Raw genomic sequence first — 14,846 nt, 5'->3', positions numbered from 1 at the left:
TCAGCAGCTGCTCTGAAAAAAGTGGGAGGAACCAAGCTAACGCTCTCACAAGATGTGAGATGGAACTCAGTAGTGGACTGTTCTGAGCACTGTATCAAGAACTGACCTAATCTGATGATAGTTTGTGAACAAAGTCGTGAAAAAATAGATGGCACTGTCACAGTCAAAGTTCTCAACAATGGGCTTAAGAGAAACGTTGAACACACGCTGAGTACTTTGAAGCCTATTTCTGTAGCCTTGCACAAAATGCAGGGAAATAGCTGTTTTATTGCTGATGCCGTTGAAATTTGGAAGGAACCAAGTGAGATCTTAAAAGGAGAAATCTGCAATGACAGAGTTAAATTACAAACATTAAAAAAACGAGTGGGACAAGCACTATCTCCAGCTCATTTTCTTGCAAATAATCTCAATACTCAGTACCAGGGTCAAACCTTAACTGCTGAAGAAGAGAAGTTGGCTATCACATGGACATCCAGCAATCATCCCTCCATAATGCTAACTATAATAAACTTCAGAGCTAAGGGTGAACCATTCAAGAAATATATGTTTGCTGATGATGTTTTAAAGAAAGTTACACACCAGTGAACTGGTGGAAATCACTTAAGTACTTGGATTCAGAGACCATTGAAGTAATAATCTCACTTTTAACAGCAGTAGCTTCTTCTGCCAGTGTAGAAAGAATATTTTCTTGCTTTGGAGTAATTCATTCCAAATTGAGAAATTGTTTGGGACCCGAAAAAGCAGGAAAGCTGGTTTTTCTTTCAGATTACGAACAGACAGGAAAATTAAGGTGAAGACGACTGAGTTAGCTGCAGAAGCCAATATTTAAAGTTTCTCGTGTTGACCTGGCTGACACAGTTGATTTTTTTTTTAATATTTCATTTAACTATTTTAGTTAAAAACAATTTGAACAAAAACAAACCTGATTTTAAAGAACTTGAATGTTTAAATTCAAAAACTCATATGCTTGTTTTTTTAAAATATTATGTTTGCTGTTGAAGAAAAAAATCCAGAATACATAACGTTGTTGTTTTAGTTAAATAAAACAATTTAAATGTATGTTTGGTGGTGATCTCCTCCCAAAACAGCATGGCAAGAAAATCTTCCAAATATTAATGATTAACCTGTTGAATTGGAGATAGTTCACCTCCCAATGACTTCATAAATATCTGCTTCAATTACCTTTGGTAAATGAAATAACCAATCATTCATTTTGTGATATAGCTGTAAAACTAGTTTGAAAAGTTTTCAGAATAAATCACTTAAAAATGTATAGTGTGTAGCTTCTAAAAACGAAACCTGCATCTCTCTCAAAGTTGTGAAGAATGTATATTAAGGTTATAACAACCAACGAGAATGCACTTTTATGGAGAAATCCCTGATTAAATCAAGTCTTCCTGACTAGTGATTTAAATCAAATCCACCCTGGTTGTTGGTAATGGGTAAGTGAGCTTTTCCGTGCTCCAAGGGATACAGTTTCTCAGTTTTTGTACCTCCTTTTTACCTGAAGGTTGTTGTACCTCTACTAGGCTGCTGATGAACTCTGTGCTAGTTTCAGTGGGGCAAATGATGCTTCTTGTTTGCAGGTATTCCAGTTCCTTCTTGTGTGGCTCCACAAGGGGTAATGCAGTTTTGTGTTTTGATATTCTCATGGGTTGCACATAGGAATGCCACTTCCAACTTAAGCTTGTCCTTTAAATGTATATCTCCTTGGAATATGACCTTTTATGTCGTTAGAATCTGTCCTGTTCTCTGTCATGTTGAGAATTTTCTCGTGCTGTCCTGCAACCAAATCTATGGCTTGCACTGCCCTGCCTTGAACTACATTGCAGGTTGTTTCACAATTCATCTGGAGCCGCATTTGTTATTGATCTAATAGAATATTTGCAAATATGGAGGTTGAATAGCTGATAGTTGCTTTCTCCAGTGCATGTACATTGAGAGACTTCAGATTTACCATGGTCACACTGAAGATAGTTTCTGTTTCTTGTGTCACAGCATGAACTGCTGGAATTTTTCTTTGGTAGATTGGTTTCCCACCCTCCTTGCACCATTGCCCATAGTCTGGACATTTTTCCAGTACATATTCTAGACTATGATACCTCCACTCTCTGTTGGTCTGTCTCTGTCCTGCCCCTTAAGTTCTTTTGGCTTGAGTATGTGTACTTTTTCTGTATTGGTGGCTGTTGTTTTGATCTTTTCCTTGGTTAGTTTAACAGCCTTTGCTATTTGGACGCATTTCTCCATGGTTTGATCTCTTTTTATCAGTAATTGCTCCCTTAGGTTATAATCATGTCTCACAAACAGCCCTTTCTCTGGAGACATAAGATTCCCTGATCACAGTTACATGTGGAGGCCAAGGTTCTCAGCTTAGTAACATAAGTATCTGTTTCCTCTTCTGCTTATTGATTTCAGGTGTAAAAAAACCTCTACCTGTTCTTTCTCTATAGTCTCATTCAGCGGGGAGCACAGTATTCACCCAACACTCTGCTCAGCTGTTCTAGTGTTTCAAGCACTATTCCTGGCTACAGTCAAAATGTGTTGAAGTATGGCAATGCAAAATTAATACACCCAGTAGTAACACAGTACAATAAACATCTAATTATAATTAGTTCATCATAAGAAAAGGAGTACTTGTGGCACCTTAGAGACTAACCAATTTATTTGAGCATAAGCTTTCGTGAGCTGTAGCTCACGAAAGCTTATGCTCAAATAAATTGGTTAGTCTCTAAGGTGCCACAAGTACTCCTTTTCTTTTTGCCTTTTAAGTATTGAGAAAACTGGTATCTCAGGTACTGGGCTGTGGCCGTGTTTACAAATGCTGTATGTTTTTTTATATGATGACAGTTTTGCATAAATGTTATGGAGGGGTTTAGTTTTAGCTAATGTTTTTCAAGCTGTGATTTTTAGGGTGTTAAGAATATAGGAAATGCACTTAAGATAGTAATTACTATTTTGTATTAACGTACCTTGAAAGCCAATCTAATGTGCCATGGGGCTTTATAATATTAAAGAAAACTGTGTTTCAGTAGCAATGGAAATTGACTTAACATTCAAGTCATCCACTTAATGTTAAAACAACAACTAAATCTAGATTCATAGATGATTTGGGCCCAAAGGGACCGTTATGATAATTTAGTCTGACTTCCTGTATTACATAGGCCATAGAACTTCCCCAAAATAAGTCCTAGAACATATCATTTAGAATAGCATCCAATCTTGATTTAAAAATTGTCTGTGATGGAGAATCCACCATGACACTTGATAAATTATTCCAATGATTAATTATGCTCACCATTTAAATTGTATGCCTTATTTCCAGTCTGAATTTGTGTAGCTTCAACTTCCAGCCATTGGCTCATGTTACACCTTTCTCTGCTAAATTGAAGAGCCTGTTGTTAAATATTATTTCCCCATGTAGGTACGTATAGACTATCATCATGTCACCTTTTAACAGTCTCTTTGTTAAGCTAAATAGATTGAGCTCCTTGTGTTTATCACTATAAGGCATGCTTTCTAATAATTGAAGGGTTCTTGGGGCTCTTCTCTGAACCCTCTCCAGTTTAACAACATCCTTCTTGAACTGTGATAACTACAATTGTGATCCAGCAACCACCTCAGTCAGCTCTTTTAAACTTGTTAAGATTTGGGTGCAAGTTGTCTGGACCAGCTACTTTAAAAATGTCTATCTTTAGTAGCTTCTGTTTAATGCCCTCCAGAGCTGCTAATTAAATGGAAAGAGTGTTGTCATCACCCATATGATGAGACTGTATCATCTGATTTTTTCCCAAATGAAAAAACAGAAATATTTAATGGCCATCTCTGGCTTTTCTGCATTATTACGGATAATATTACCATTTCCGCCAAGTAATGGATGAATATCGTTGTCAGGAGTTTTTTTGTTCCCAATATATTTTTTTAACAACTCCCTTATTGTCCTTAACTTTGCTAGTCATAGGTTTCTCCTAGTGTCCCTTGGCTTCTCTTATTAATTTTCTATAATTCCTAACTTCTTATTTATATTCATTACTATCAGCTAAAATCTAAACAATCCAAAATATTTAAAAACAATTGTCTCTTGGAAGAGCTTTCCAAGGAAGAAAAGGAAATCCGTGATACCCAGAAAATGGAAGCAAAGAAGGAAGCTAATGATAAATTATTAATAGAATGCGAAGTAGATTGTGCAGATGAAATGATGAAATAGTATGTGGAATTTAATAATCCACTGATAAATGTTAAACTTAATTGAACATGTCAGTAATTAGGAAAGGTATGAAAGTAATGGCTAACCATGAAAATATCCATATCTGAGCAATGAGGTTAGTTGTGTGAACCCAAATATACTGAAGAGCACTGATGGAGGAGGAAGCCTAGTGAGATGGACATTACAGTAGTATTATATTCTAATAAGAGTACTTCATGGATTTTAGCCAAGGAGTGAAATGTCACATGTTTATAATAATCAACAAGTAAAATTGACAAGTTACCAACTGAGTTAATATGAACACTCAATTTTGAAATTAAAATGAAAAAGCAGCTCTCGGTACATTCTGGAGATATACTTTAAATAGTTGATCTGTAGACATAGCAAATAAGATAAACCAATAGGAATCTCTAAGAACATAACCAAAATATTAGTCATACGTGTTTAATTAAAAAATTATACTAATTTTATATACTGTATATACTGTTATACAGACATAGTCTTGATATTTGCAGACATCAGAAAAGTAGGAAAATTTAAACCTTATAATTGTCCGTGATAGAATGGTATTTGTCTGTGTAGCTGAATTATGAACAGAGTTCTGCAGCATTCAACAGAAATATGACAACAGGAAAAAGTCCCTTTACAAATGTCATGAAAACAATGGCTACAAAAGATAGATATCTAACACTATACAGGAAGACTGAGACCTCCAAAATAGAAAACGAGTAATACAATAGATGAGAATACTGTCTTAAATACTGTGGCAAATTGCCAGCACTAATATGATGGGTCTTGCACTTTCTCTTCTTGGGGGTGGGGGAAGGGTTAAGAGCACTGTTTCTTGCCCCTGAACTGAGATATTAGCTGCCCCACTAGTGTCCTAGAGGAGGAGAGTGGAGAGGGAGGGACCTGGGCCTGCCCTCTACTCTGGGTCCCAGCCCAGGGGCCCTAGAGATAGCAGTAAACCACTTGAACTAGCAGTTTCTTCCCCTGGGCTACTTCCCTATCCTGCCCTTCAGCTTGTGGGGCTTCCTGCCCTCCCTCTGCACAAACCACGTGTCCCTTTACCTGGTGTCTTGGTGGTCTTAGGCCACCGCAGCACTTCTCCAAACTCTCCTCTGCTTCCCTCCAAACTGCTCTCTGCTCCAACACCAAACCACTCTGCTTCAACTCCTCGTCTTGTCTGATTGAAGCAGGGGAGATTTATTAGGTGACTGGCTTCAGGTGCTCTAATTGACTTCAGGTGCTTTAATTAATCTGTAGCAAACTTTCTTCCCTCTAGAGGGAATAAGGCTCCCGTCTAACACTCTCCTGCTGCCCTCTGGCTATGCTGTATCACATATCCCGCTCCCCTGCACAACACCATGGGGTTGGACTACTTGGGACGAGAGGTAGTGCTGTTGTGATAGGCCATCAGCGTTGCCGTGTTGGCTTCCGGCCCTATGCTGTACCCGGAAATGGAAAGGCTACAGGGATAGGAACCACCTAGTCACCCTTGCGTTCTTCTCCTTGTTTCTGTGCATCCACTGGAGTGGGGCGTGGTCTGTCACAAGGGTAAACCGCCACCCCAGTAGGTAGTAGCAGAGAGTCTCCATAGCCCATTTTACCACTAGACATTACTTTTCAACAGCTGCATACTTTTGTTCCCTGGGGAGGAGTTTCCAGCTGAGGTACAAGATCGGGTGTTCCTCCTCCCCTACCATCTGCGAAAGGACGGCTCCCACCCCTACCTCTGAGGCATCTGTTTATAGGATGAATTCCCTCTCAAAGTCTGGGGCTGTGTGTACTGAATGGCAGCAAAGGGCTGTCCTTACATCTGCAAATGCTCCTTCTGCCGCATCAGTCCACTTTACTATCTCAGGGCCGTGAGCCTTTATCAAATCTGTCAATGGCCCTGCTCTTGTGGCGAAATGAGGTATGAATCTCCGATAGTATCCTACTATCCCTAGAAATGCTCTGACCTGCTTTTTGCGGACTGGTTGAGGCCAACCTTGTGTTGCCTCCACTTTGTTTCATTGGGGTTTCACCAAACCTCTCCCTACTACATACCCGAGGTATATGGTCTCAGCTAGTCCTATCACGCACTTGAGAGGGTTGGCAGTGAGGCCGGCCTTCTGCAGGGCATCTAGCACCATTTCTACTTTTCCTAGGTGCATTTCCCAGTCAGGGCTATGGATGACTGTCGTCTAGATAGGCAGCGGTATACTTGGCATGGGGTTGCAGCAATTTGTCCATAAGTTGTTGGAATGTTGCAGGGGCCCCATGGAGTCTGAAAGGGAGGACAGTGTACTGGAACAGTCCATCGGGTTTAGAGAAGGCAGTCTTTTCCTTGGCATTCTCGGCCAGGGGAATTTGCCAATATCCTTTGGTCAGGTCCAGAGTGGTTCGGTATCGGGCCTTGCCTAACTGATCAACTAGCTCAATGCATGGTATCGGATAGGCATCGAATTGGGATACTTCATTCCATTTCTGGAAGTCGTTGCAAAGCCTCAGGATGCCGTCAGGCTTGGGGACTAGGACGATAGGGCTGGACCACTGGTTGTGGGATTCTTCAATAACCCTGAGTTCCAGCATCTTCTTCACTTCTGTCCTAATTTCTTCCCTTTAGCTTCCGGTATTTGGTACAGTCGTATTGTCACTTTTACTCTGGGACTGGTGACAATATGATGTTGGACCAGTGTTGTACAAACCACGTGTCCACAAACCGGCTGTGTACAGAACAGGTCTTGGTTCCATTAGATCATATCAATGACCTCTGTTCGTTGTTCTGGAGTTAACTCAGGAGATATCTTCACCTGCCCCTGTGGGTCGTCTGTCTGGGGTGGAGCTCCCCGAATGACCGGTCACGCCAGGGCTTCAGTAAGTTGATGTGGTAGATTTGCTCTGGCCTTTGGCGGTCTGGTTGTCTGACCTTATAGTCCACCTCCCCAATGGCTTCCAGTATCTCATATGGTCCATGCCAGCTGGCCAGGAGTTTGCTTTCTGCTGTCGGCACTAGCACCATCACCCGTTCCCTTGGCTGAAATCTCCGTACTTTCGGCCGACGGTTGTAATATGTCTGCTGGGCCTCTTGTGCTTTTTCCAAATGTTCTCGTACTATAGGGGTTACTTGAGTTATTTGCTCTCTCATGTGTGTTGTGTGCTCAGTGACATTCGTTCCTGGGTTGGGTTGTTCTTCTCAATCTTTCTTGGCAATATCTAATATTCCGCGTGGGTGGCGTCTGTATAGTAGTTCAAAGGGAGAGAAACCAGTGGACGCCTGGGGGACTTCCCATGTAGCAAACATTAGATACGGTAGAAGGATATCCCAGTCTTTTCCATCCTGTGCTACCACCTTCCAGATCATACTTTTAAGGGTACAGTTAAACCGCTTGGCCAGTCCATCTGTTTGTGGATGGTAGACTGAGGTCCGTATGGCCTGGATGCAGAGTAGGTACATAAGTCTTTCATTAATTTTGACATGAAGGGGGTTCCTTGGTCTGTCAGGATCTTCTTAGGGATGCCCACTCTGGCAAAAACCTGGAGTAGTTCTTTTGCTATTGCCTTGGATGTGGGGTTTCTTAAAGGAATGGCTTCTGGATACCGTGTGGCGTAGTCAAGGATGTCTAGTATGTTTCGGTGGCCCTGTGCCGATCTTTCCAGTGGGCCCACTATGTCCATGGCTATCCTCTCGAAAGGGATTTCAATAATAGGCAAAGGTACTAATGGAGCCTGCAAGTGAGGTTGGGGGCTATGCAACTGGTATTCAGGGCAGGAGGCACAATAGCACTGGACCTTTGCATGTATTCCTGGCCAATAAAACCTTCTTAGGACTCTATCCAGTGTCTTGTCTACTCCTAGATGTCCCTTAAATAGGTGACTGAGCTAACTCTGGTACTGCCCTTGTGTATTTCCGTGGGACTAATAGTTGCTCTACTTCTTCCCTTCGTATTTGCACTATCCTGTACAACAGATTGCGTTTGAGCACGTAATATGGCCTTGGGCCTTTGGTCTTTCCTTGCACGGGTACGCCATTTACTTCTGTCATAAATATAAAGGGAAGGGTAAACCCCTTCAAAATCCCTCCTGGCCAGAGGAAAAATGCTCTCACCTGTAAAGGGTTAAGAAGCTAAAGGTAACCTCGCTGGCACCTGGCCAAAATGACCAATGAGGAGACAAGATACTTTCAAAAGCTGGGAGGAGGGAGAGGAACAAAGGGTCTGTGTGTCTGTTGGTATGCTGCTTTTGTCGGGGATAGACCAGGAATGGAGTCTTAGAACTTTTAGTAAGTAATCTAGCTAGGTATGCGTTAGATTATGATTTCTTTAAATGGCTGAGAAAAGAATTGTGCTGAATAGAATGACTGTTTCTGTCTGTGTGTCTTTTTTGTAACTTAAGGTTTTGCCTAGAGGGATTCTCTATGTTTTGAATCTAATTATCTTGTAAGGTATCTACCATCCTGATTTTACAGGGGTGATTTTACAGGGACGTGATCGTTCCCCTCTATTCGACATTGGTGAGGCCTCATCTGGAGTACTGTGTTCAGTTTTGGGCCCCACACTACAAGAAGGATGTGGATAAATTGGAGAGAGTCCAGCAAAGGGCAACAAAAATGATTAGGGGTCTGGAACACATGAGTTATGAGGAGAGGCTGAGGGAACTGGGATTGTTTAGTCTGCAGAAGAGAAGAATGAGGGGGGATTTGATAGCTGCTTTCAACTACCTGAGGGGTGGTTCCAGAGAGGATGGTTCTAGACTATTCTCAGTGGTAGAAGAGGACAGGACAAGGAGTAATGGTCTCAAGTTGCAGTGGGGGAGGTTCAGGTTGGATATTAGGAAAAACTTTTTCACTAGGAGGGTGGTGAAACACAGGAATGCGTTACCTAGGGAGGTGGTAGAATCTCCTTCCTTAGAAGTTTTTAAGGTCAGGCTTGACAAAGCCCTGGCTGGGATGATTTAATTGGGGATTGGTCCTGCTTTGAGCAGGGGGTTGGACTAGATGACCTCCTGAGGTCCCTTCCAACCCTGATATTCTATGATTCTATGATTCCTTTACTTCTATTTCTATTAAAAGTCTTCTTGTAAGAAAACTGAATGCTTTTTCATTGTTCTCAGATCCAAGGGTTTGGGTCTGTGGTCACCTATGCAAATTGGTGAGGATTTTTACCAAACCTTTCCCAGGAAGTGGGGTGCAAGGGTTGGGAGGATTTTGGGGGGAAAGACGTGTCCAAACTGCGTCTCCCAGTAAACCCAATTAGAGTTTGATGGTGGCAGTGGATATTCCAAGGACAAAGGATAAAATTAATTTGTACCTTGGGGAAGTTTTAACCTAAGCTGATGAAAGCAAGCTTAGGAGGTTTTCGTGCAGGTCCCCACATCTGTACCCTAGAGTTCAGAGTGGGGGAGGAACCTTGACAACTTCCACTACCTCCTCCCTCACATTTGCATACAGCGGGTCATTTGGTTTGGTCCTGGGCAGCCTGACTCATCAGACGATTAGTCTCCTGCTGCATCCAAGTTGCCTCCTGTTGGGCAGTTGCTTGGACCCAGATAGCCTGCTGCTGGGCTGCAGTGGCTTGTATTAGGGCCTTGACCATGTCATCCATCTTAGGGATGGGAGGGTTTTGGCTAACCCTCGTTTAAATCCCCAGCACATAGATCCCACCCCAGACACCACGTGCAGCAAATTGCCAGCACTTCTATGATGGGTCTCACACTTTCTCTTCTTGGGTGGGGGTTCAGGGCACCGTTTCTTGCCCCTGAACTGGGGTATTAACTACCCCACTAGTGTTCTAGAGGAGGGGAGTGGAGAGGGAGGGACCCAGGTTCGCCCTCTACTCCGGGTCCCATTCCAGGGGCCGTAGGGATAGTGGTAAACCACTTAAACTAGCGGTTCCTTCCCCTAGGCTACTTCCCTATCCTGTCCTTCAGCTTGTGGGGCTTCCTGCCCTCCCTCTGCACAAACCACGTGTCCCTTTACCTGGTGTCTTGGTGGTCTTAGCCCACTGCAGCACTTCTCCAAACTCTCCTCTGTTTCCCTCCAAACTGCTCTCTGATCCAGCATCAAACCACTCTGCTTCAACTCCTCCTCTTGTCTGACTGAAGCAGGGGTTTTTTATCAGGTGACTGGCTTCAGGTGCTTTAATTGGCTTCAGGTGCTTTAATTAATCTATAGCAAACTTTCTTCCTTCTGCAGAGAATAAGGCTCCCGTCTAACACTCCCCTGCTGCCCTCTGGCCAGGCTGTGTCACAATACCGTAAAATCTAGCAAAGTTAAGGCTAAAGTTAGGCCTTGTGATCTTTGAGGTGATCAAATCCTTCAAAGCTTTGTGATAAGCTTTCTGTAGAATGGGCATCTTTGAACCCAGATTTGAGAAACAGAGGAAGACTAAAGAAGTGGCAAAATCTGTGTAATGAATCAGCTTTGAAGCAATTGAAAGTAAAGTAGTAAAATGACAGTTAGAACTTAATATAGTATCTTTAAAAATGGCATTAACTGTGACCAGCCTATTTAAAAATATTATAGAGGAAAACATCTTGTATTGCAACAAGGAATTGGCATTAACAAGTAGTTGCTCATTAAACTGACAATTTTAGAAGCACACTCAAACAACATGGTTCACGGAATAAGTAATAAGATCTCAGTCCTACACTACTTAGCTGTCAATGTCATACAGATCTTTCAATGCCTTTTAATGTACCTTTACTCTCCTAGAAAGTTGTGACTTTGTCTCAACTTCCAACCAGCTAACTGTTAAACAGTTTTCAGAGTAGCAGCCGTGTTAGTTTGTATTAGCAAAAAGAAAAGGAGTACTTGTGGCACCTTAGAGACTAACCAATTTATTTGAGCATGAGCTTTCGCGAGCTACAGCTCACTTCATCGGATGCATTCAGTGCCTTTCCTTTTCTTTTTGTTAAACAGTGCTTCATTTGGGCAAAAGGATCATCACAACTCCTCCTCTTTGGCTTATTTCTTCAACTCAGGTTTCAGAGTAACAGCCGTGTTAGTCTGTATTCGCAAAAAGAAAAGGAGTACTTGTGGCACCTTAGAGACTAACCAATTTATTTGAGCATAAGCTTTCGATGCAGTGAGCTGTAGCTCACGAAAGCTTATGCTCAAATAAATTGGTTAGTCTCTAAGGTGCCACAAGTACTCCTTTTCTCTTCAACTCAAACCTTCCATCTGCCTATGATGTCTATAAAGGTGGTATTTACTTTTTAATCTGAATTTTCCTTCTCTTTATATCACTCCCACACATTGCTTTCCTCAATGCAGTGTCAGCTGAAGTCCTCACCCATGCCTTCATATAATTGAATTCACTTAAGGATTGACATTAGCGGGGAAAAAAGAGTACAACAGACTATAGGATTCACTCTTGAATTTATCAAAATCAGTGCTTAAGTCACTTTAAGCCCCTGTAGTCAGATGAAGTGGGAATGAACTGTTTAAACACAGAGAAAAATTAAAATGTGATTAGAGAATTGGACTGCAAATGAGGCCAGAAGTTATGGACAATATTGCTTTGAGATCAGAAGATCTGGGCAGTTGTCTGTCCAACTTATAAAATTAAATTAATCAAATAAGGCATGAAAAAGAATTACAAAATGCTCATAGAAGTGAGGTAAAATTATCTATTTCCAGTAAAGGAAACACAAGATAAATATGACAAAGACCAGTATTTCAATTTCAGTAGGTGACTGACAGAGACACCTAGAGGGCAATAGATAATAGAAACTGAAAAACAAGGTAGAGCTAAATGAGTCAAATGGTACTCAAAAGTAGTTAGTAGTAGTAAACAACTGGCAATGAGTATGGAGGTGTCAGTAGAGTATATCTACAAGGTATCAGGCTAATCATAGAGATAAATACCAGTTTGGGGATAGTTGAAACTATGAGGGGAGGTAAGGTAAGGTTCCTGACTACCTTAAACAGTCAGGTGGAGGCACCAAGAAATCCAAGCCTAACTTGAATGAGCTGTTATTGCTGACAAAGGGTTGAAGCTATGCTGTTTTGCTTAGACACTGGCTTAGCAACACAGCTGCTTTGAAGACATTGCTTGGAGCACCCCTAACACAGCAAAAGGAGCAAAAAGCTACTGCCAAATTCCACTGAACTGTTAATGGGTCTTCATACTCCAAGAAAGATACAGGATTTCAGCTCCAACACAGTCAGTAACAGGCATCTCACCTTGGGGTGAGGAAGCTTTCCTCTTAACTTCCACTGAATGCATCCGATGAAGTGAGCTGTAGCTCACGAAAGCTTATGCTCAGATAAATTGATTAGTCTCTAAGGTGCCACAAAAGTACTCCTTTTCTTTTTGCGAATACAGACTAACACGGCTGCTACTCTGAAACAATTCCTCTTAACTGCAACTCATTTCTAAAGATGGAAACATGCTACACCAAATCCTGGAACAAAACTTGGAAAGAATATATGAGTTTTAAGTTTAATTTACAAAATATTCTGTTTTATTTTATTCTTTTTATTGAAGGTTTACAATCTATAATAAATGACAAATATTACTGTGACTGTTGAGTGAAAGTTTAAGTATTTTTATTAGTTTCCAGTGACAGACAATATGCAGAATTGCCATTTCCCTGCTGCCACTTAGCAGGAATAGGTACAGTGGCAAGGATGATGGTCTCAGCATCTCTTTAGATTAAACATAAAATAAATCATTTCATCTCTAGAGATTTTTTCATTTTGTTCAAAGTCATTAAAGAAGATTATTGCTCCAAAGTATGTAGAACTTGTATCTTTAACATGCATACCGATACATCCGGGAGGTTAAAAACTTAAATCTAAATCAGCCTGGCTGAAACTCAGATTTTAAGTGAGTGTACAGTACGTAATCTAGTGGTTAGAGTAGGGGGTACTCTGGGAAGCATACAAGCTTACAGAGGAATTCGAATCAATCTGCAGAGAGGGGAGTAAGCCATCAGAGTACTGAGCAAATGTTCTGTGCTATGTGGAGTGTAAAATTCTACAGAACGTTTTTTCTTTTTCCTTCATTTAGGTTAATGGCACGGATGCAGATTATGAATATGAAGAAATTACACTTGAAAGGGTAATATTCTAAATGCTATTCCATAAATTGTATTTGGAAGGAAATTCATACTATTTGTATATGGCAAGATTGGCCTCTTGACGGCCTGCGGTTAAACAGCAATGCTATTTATTTTTAGATCTATTAATTTAACCTAAATATGAAATATATTGAATAGTGAGTATGAAAGGGGCACAAATTTTATTGCTTTTGCACACGCTTTATATTCTTAATTTAATACTTGTTAAATACTGTTCGGATAACTGAGCTGGAACTTCCATAGCCATTCCAAAATTGCTGTCTTGTGAGTTTTGATAATTATATCAGTACAGTTTAGACCAGTGCTTAATTCGTGCCAGGGCATGTGAAGCTTGAAGTTCATAGCCCTGGCAACCCTGGGCTTGCTTCATCAGTTGTGAAAGTAAAAAGATTGCTTGAGCCCTGGCATCTGTTTAATTACAAATTAAGCACTGGTATAGACAGCAGAAGTACTGAAGTCTGTCTACCAGCTGCTCTTGTATTTTAGCTTGGGTGAGACAAAAATCCTTAAATGTTGCAGTTAAACCAAACATTTTGATATCTGTACATATATTAGGTCATGACTTGATTTTCTTATCTACCTACCTAATAAACATTTTAACAGAATAACAGAGAATTCATTAACAGTATAGTATATTGTAGTTTACATTGTAGACTGAAAATCTAATCTGTAATATTAAATGGTGATATTTGACTCTGTATTGTTGCAGTGCTCTGGCAATATAGTTAATTTAAATAAATTAGTTTTATTTTGTTTTTGAGATTTTCTGACATTTGAGTACTGTGAAAAACTCAAATGGCTTAAAAAAAAATCTCAAAACCTTAAGCATGAAAATGGCGCTACAGTTCTCATACACATTGCTCTAATGGACCCTTATGTTGCAGTTAAAACAAGCATTTTTACATCTATGTGCATTCCAGGTTCTGTTAGACTCGAGCAGTGTATATGGCAACTGCAGTGATATTTTTGTGCTCAAGATTTCTGGATTTTTCTTAACAGTTTGAGCATTCCCCATTTAACAATAAAGCTCATTTGTCATTGTTGTAATTTCCATTGTCCTTCCATGAGCTTGCATTCCACTTAGAGCCATAGCATTATCAAACAAGCCCTGCAGCTTATTTGTAAATGACAAATAAAATAAACAGACTCTAAATCTAGCAGAGTAGTAGTACTCAGTAAATAGCAGAGAGTGGGAGACCCAGATTTTGTTAATGCACCTACCCTCTTTTATAATCAATTAGCAGAAATGGAGGTGTTCCACAGGGACCCTTCTCATTCAAGCAGTAAAGTTGACAAGCTCTAGAATATAAATTTCAGTTCATATCTTAATGAGGAAAGGAGAATTTGTATTTCTATTATGATGTCTTGATGTGGAGAGTGGTGATTTACAGCAAAGGAAATAGTGGAAATTCACAGCTTCATCTGTGGTGCAAACTGTTTACTCCCCTTTTGTCCCCTGGGAGGATTTGTGGGGGTAGAGAGCAACAAATATCTTTGGGTAAAATAGCGTATAAAAGAATCCAAAATTAATAGAAAGATTTTGTACTTTCTCCTTTACCTCAAAAATAAATCT

General features: G+C 40.6%; 1 protein-coding gene across 14 annotated transcripts in view; it reads left to right on the top strand.

Moving 5' to 3' along the window:
- DLG1 (discs large MAGUK scaffold protein 1) overlaps positions 1 to 14,846 on the top strand; it is a 427,573-nt gene that overhangs the window by 210,435 nt on the left and 202,292 nt on the right. For all 14 annotated transcript variants that reach the window (XM_084638865.1, XM_084638863.1, XM_084638875.1 and 11 more), the window contains one exon: positions 13,204 to 13,254. In XM_084638865.1, coding sequence (XP_084494991.1) covers positions 13,204 to 13,254 — 51 coding nt within the window. The remainder of the gene's footprint in view (positions 1 to 13,203; positions 13,255 to 14,846) is intronic.

Source organism: Lepidochelys olivacea (assembly GCF_965140295.1).
Source record: "Lepidochelys olivacea isolate rLepOli2 genome assembly, chromosome: 9".
In the NCBI taxonomy this organism is placed as follows: domain Eukaryota; kingdom Metazoa; phylum Chordata; order Testudines; family Cheloniidae; genus Lepidochelys; species Lepidochelys olivacea.
This window is presented reverse-complemented; position numbering and strand designations above follow the sequence as displayed.